Source organism: Gracilinanus agilis, chromosome 4 (genome assembly GCF_016433145.1).
Source record: "Gracilinanus agilis isolate LMUSP501 chromosome 4, AgileGrace, whole genome shotgun sequence".
Taxonomy (NCBI): domain Eukaryota; kingdom Metazoa; phylum Chordata; class Mammalia; order Didelphimorphia; family Didelphidae; genus Gracilinanus; species Gracilinanus agilis.
The window spans coordinates 502,910,116-502,915,645 of record NC_058133.1 but is presented as its reverse complement, the minus strand read 5'-3'; the positions used below and the strand labels follow the sequence as shown (position 1 = coordinate 502,915,645).

General features: G+C 48.3%; 1 protein-coding gene across 1 annotated transcript in view; it reads right to left on the bottom strand.

Moving 5' to 3' along the window:
* UPK3B (uroplakin 3B) overlaps positions 1–521 on the bottom strand; it is a 10,091-nt gene extending 9,570 nt beyond the window's left edge. The window contains exon 1 of the mRNA XM_044676446.1: positions 335–521. Coding sequence (XP_044532381.1) covers positions 335–407 — 73 coding nt within the window. The 5' untranslated portion in view covers positions 408–521. The remainder of the gene's footprint in view (positions 1–334) is intronic.
* Positions 522–5,530: the final 5,009 nt, after the last annotated feature.

Sequence of the window (5,530 nt, the reverse complement as noted above, 5' to 3'; positions counted from 1 at the left end):
CCCCCCCCCCCCCCCGCGGTGATCTTTCTAAATAGTGAATCAAAATAAGGATTTCTATAAAACGTCAAAGTTCATAAAACCCTTTGCCCAAACGCTGCCAACCTTTGAGTAAGCTGGTACAGACGGTATCCCCATTTCACGGATGAGATACTGTGTCTCCCATTTGGTCAGTGTCAGAGGTGGGATTTGAACCCGGGGCTCTCCTGCCTCCAAGCCCAAGGGTTCAGAAGTCCGACTCGGGCCACGGAACGACATGGCATTCCCGGGTGGCCTGAACGCTTTCCTCTGGCTGGATCTGGTTCTCCCTCCACCCGCAGGGCCCCCCCAGACTCACCCAGGCTGGTCCCGGCGCAGTAACTGAGGAGCAGCAGAAGCAACGAGAGCTGAGGGTCCCAGGCTCGCCCCATCGCCTCGGTGGAGAGAGCTGGACGCGGGCTGACGTGTGGGCTCCTGGCCGGCTCTTTGTCTATCTGGCTCCAGGGGGCAGGAGGCCCGTGGGAGGGAGGCTCAGGCAGCCTCGAGGGTCCTCATCTGGCTCCGCACTCTCCCCAGGAGCTCGCAGCCCCCTGCCCTGCACACGCCAGCCACACACACCCTTGGACCGAGAGGAATGGCGACTCAGGACAAGCTGGTCCGGCAGGTTGCCTGGACGGGGGGAGGCTGAAAAACCTGTCCTTAGAGCACCCTCCCCCAGAGCAGCAGGAGGGGTCTGAGAAAGGGCACTTGGGAGAGCCGTGCCAGGAGGTGAGACGCCGTCCAGCTCCCCCACGGAAGGGGGGGCTCAGCTTTCTTTTCGAGCCTCTGATACTCTGACTCACAGCTCCATGCTCCTGCCCTTCGAGGCCCACTCTCCTGAGTCTCCAGGCTTCAGAATCCACTAGGGGAGTGGGCCCTGGGGAGGGTGGGCAGAGCGCTCCTCCCCCGCCTCCCTCTGCCTTAGCTGGGCCCAATGAAGCCCAGGTTCAACCTCCACCAGGCATTATTGAAATTCCTGGACTCTGGCACTGCCAGGCTCCATGGAGCTCCTCTTCTCCCCTCGATGATTTATCTTTTCCCCTTGTCGGCCCCACCCTGGGACACTCTGGCTGCTGACCCACTGGGAGAGCAAGAGGCTTCTCCTCCGTCTCTCTGGCCCAGGAGCCGCTTTCTGAAGTCCTTTGGCAAACTTTATTAAGCACCTACTATGTGCCTTCGCTATAAAGAAACACAAAACCAAAGTCCTGACTATCTTCAAGGAAGTAACCTGCAAATACCATTGGATTTATCCTCTTTGGATCCTCATTGGGTCCCACTCTCAGAAGGGAGAGACCTTGGGCAAGTCTCTTTACCATGCTGGGCCTCCATTTCCTCCTCTACAAAGTGAAGACTAGATGGTCCCGTATAATCCTTCTGGCTCTAAAATCGCTACTTCATGCTTCTAAGGCTCAATGACTAAGTTAGTCGAGGGGGAATACCACCTCGCACTTTGCCCACACTCTTTCCAGACGTCCAGGGTCTCTCGTCAGGAGCCCACTTAAGACAGTATTCCCATGGCAGCTCGGTAGTGCAGTGGGTAGAATGCCAGGCCTGGAGCCTGGAGGACCCGGGTTCAAATCTGGTCTCAGATACTTCCTAGTTCTAATTGCTTAACCCTTCCTCCCTTCTGCCTTAGAATTGACCCTGAGACAAGGTAAGGGTTTTAGAAAAAACAAAGCAGCGATGCCTAAATGTGGGCTGCCCTTCCCCACTAAGTGAAGCAGCCCTGGGAAATCGCAAGCCCCCGAAGCCACCTTGTCAGACCAAAACCAGCAATAAAGGTGAAAAACCCCCTTTCCCGACTTCGAGGAGTTGGAACATCAAGTTCTCCAGGTAGGAATCAGCCCCACTCCCTGGCCTGAGCTCCTTGTTCCCCTCTCTCCATGCCTTGGTCCTACAAATCCATTTGGATAAGACCCCTATAAAGACCTCCCCCCCCCGAATTGAGTGATTTGGGTGCCCCTTTCCAGTGGGGCCCAGCAGACCCGGCCTAGTTCCCCACTTCCTTCTCACTCTGACTGAGTTCTTTTTTTTTTTTTTAAACCCTTAACTTCTGTGTACGGGCTCCAACGCAGAAGAGTGGTAAGGGTGGGCAGTGCAGGTCAAGTGACTTGCCCAGGGTCACACAGCTGGGAAGTGGCTGAGGCCAGATTTGAACCTAGGACCTCCCATCTCTAGGCCTGGCTCTCAATCCACTGAGCTGTCCCCTCTGACTGAGTTCTTGCTGTTCAGTCATTTCAGTTGTACTCAACTGTCCATGGCCTCATTTGGGGTTTTCTTGGTAAAGATCCTAGAGTGGTTGGCCACTTCCTTCCCTAGCTCATTTGACAGATGAGGAAACTGAGGCCAATAGGATTAAGGGAATATCTCCCTTCAATAAAGCCAGCTCTCTGATGACTCTTCCTGAGGGATCCATGTTTCTTTGTTCTGAATTTTGGAATCCAGGACCTTACTCAACCTTTAATATGATAGAGCAATGGTTCCCAGACTTTTTTGGCCTACCGCCCCCTTTCCAGAAAAAATATTACTTAGCGCCCCTGGAAATTAATTTTTAAAAATTTTAATAGCGATTAATAGGAAAGATAAATGCACCTGTGGCCATCACTGCTCTTCTGGATCTCTGCAGCATCCACCAGGGGGCGGTGGTGCCCACTTTGGGAATCACTGTGAGAGAGGATCAGCAAACGGGAAGACTCCCTTTGGCCTCTTTCTCTCTTCCTCCATGACATTTAAAAGAGAGTCAAAAGCCAGCACAACAACCTCCCCTTCAGTGCCCAGGATGTGGACCTTCCAACCTGAACTCAGGGGCAGCCCCCTGCTTTCTCGCTATCTCCCCACTGAACGTGGGTTTCATTTCCTCAGTGGCTTTTCATTCTGGCCTTTCCTATCAAAAGAACATTTTTCCTTGGCAGTAGCAGCGAGATGGCTTGGCGGATTGGGAGGGAGGCCTAGCAATCCATTTTACTGCTTTATACAAAAACGAAAAAACAAGACACAGACAAAGCAAAGCTATTTATACACCAAATGTCCCAGCGTCTCCTTCTCAGACGAGATGGGTTCTGGGACCTCCTGGTTTCTCTGGTTGCACATGAATCATTTTTGCTGTGCCAAAACGAAGCCAGAGTTCCTCAGCCCTGAAGGAATCACACTACCAACATGCCGTAATGGAGAGGTCAAGGAAGACATGTCATCAAGTCACCAAAAGACAACTGTACTTTCTGATCTTGGGTCTCGGGAAGAAACACCAGTCAATACAAGTTTCATTCATAGCCACCCACAGGCTTGCACGGAAGCTGGGCCCTGGTTCCCGAGTATTATGGGTCTCCCACAGAAAGAGTCATCAGAGAACCAGCTTAGAGTCTAAAGTGGGCCCTGATCCTGCAAGGGTAGCATCTCCACCCATGTTCCAAGCTAGGTACTTTCTCCATTTCCATTTCTTTGCCTCCACAAAAAGAGCTGCTATAAATATGTTTATACATAGGGGCCTTTTCTTCCTTCTTTGAAGTCTTTGGGATGCAGTCCTAGCAGGGACGCCATAGGGCCAAAGGTATGTACAGTTTAATGGCTCTTGGGGTAGAGATCCAAATTGCTTTCCAGAATGGTTGCCCAATGTGTATAGCTGCACCCACAGGGCATTTATGCGCCTGCTCGCCCAGAGCTCTGCCAACACTTTCCCTTTTTGTCATCTTTGCCACTCTTGTGGATATGAGGTAAAGCTGCAGAGTTGCATTAATTTGCATTCCTCCAATTTTTAGTGATTTGAAGCATTTCTGTATATGATTGATAGCTTGGATTTCTTCCTTTGAAAATGACTATGTTCATCTTTTGATTGTATTGGGGAATGGCTCTTGTTCTTATAAACTTAAATCAGCTCCTTATATATCTCACAAAAAAAGACTTATTGGAAACTTTCTGCAAAGATCTCTCTGTCTCTCTTTCTCTCTGTCTCTGTCTCTGTGTCTCACACACACACACACACACACACACACACACACACACACACACACACACACACCAATGAAATAATTCCCTTCTAATTTTTCACTGCATTGTTTTTTGCCAGTTTCCTCGTTTGACAGGTGAGAAAACTGAGGCCAACATTGGTTAAGACATTTGCCTAAAGTCACGTAGAAAATTGATGACAAACCTTGGTTCTAGTCTTTCTTTGATCCTCCTACCTCCATCATAACTAAAGAAGGCCCTGCCTAATTAGAATGCTAAACAAAAGTCTTCCTGGGCAACTTTAACTCATTGAGTCATCACTCCTGGCACTATTCGTACAATATTGTGCTATCCTGACATGACCTTGCTTCCATCTTCTTTATTTTTTTTTAATTTATTTTTTTTAAACCCTTACTTTCCATCTTAGAGTCAATGCTGTGTATTGGCTCCTTGGTGGAAGAGTGGTAAGGGTGGGCAATGGGGGTCAAGTGACTTGCCCAGGGTCACACAGCTGGGAAATATCTGAGGCCAGATTTGAACATAGGACATCCCGTCTCTAGGCCTGGTTCTCAATCCACTGAACTACCCAGCTGCCCCCTTCCATCTTCTTTAACACCTATGATGTGGGGAAAAAATTATTTTTTTTTTTTAACAATGATACATGTATAACCCAGTGGAATGACTCATCAGCTCTGGGAGGGGAGAGGGAAGAGGGATGGGGAAAATCAAGAATCATGTAACCATGGAAAAGTATTCTAAATAAATTAAAAAAAAAAGACCTACCCTGGTTAAGAAGTCCCACTGGACCTCCACGTTGGCAACCTTGGATGGCTTCCCTTGTTTTTTCCTTGTTGGGCTTTTTTATTCACAATTATCTTCAGAGTTTTATTCTTGAGTTTCCCATCTTTCTTGGGTTGACATTTCCTCTAGATGTCTCTGTACCCTTAGAAATCTACTTTAATGTGACTTCAATGAACTGATGCAAAGTAAAGTGAGCAGAACCAGGAGAACACGATACACAGTGACACCATATTGTGCAATGAACAACTGTGGATGATCTAACTACCATTTACACCATTACCAGTGCAAGCATCCAAGACAAATCCAGGAGGCTTGTGATGAAGGTTATCCACTCCATACAAGGAACTGATGGAGTCTGAAAGAAGACCAAAGCACTCCCATTTCTCATTTTATCTCCTTCATGAGTTTTTTTCTTGTATGTGTGATAGGTGTCTTCTTTCACAATATGACCAATATGGAAATATGAATTGCATGATAGCATATATTTAACTTATATTATACTGCTTTGCCTCTTCAGGGAGGGAGGAGGGAAAGAAGGGACAGAGATCATTTGGATTGTGAAATGTCAGAAAATGGTCAGAAAAGATTGTTTCTGTATGCCAATAGGGAAATTATAAAAAATTTTTTTAAAATTATTATGACGGGGGCAGCTGGGTAACTCAGTAGATTGAGAGTCAGGCCTAGAGATGGGAGGTCCTGGGTTCAAATCTGGCTTCAGACATTTCCCAGCTGGGTGACCCTGGGCAAGTCACTTGACCCCCATGGCCCACCC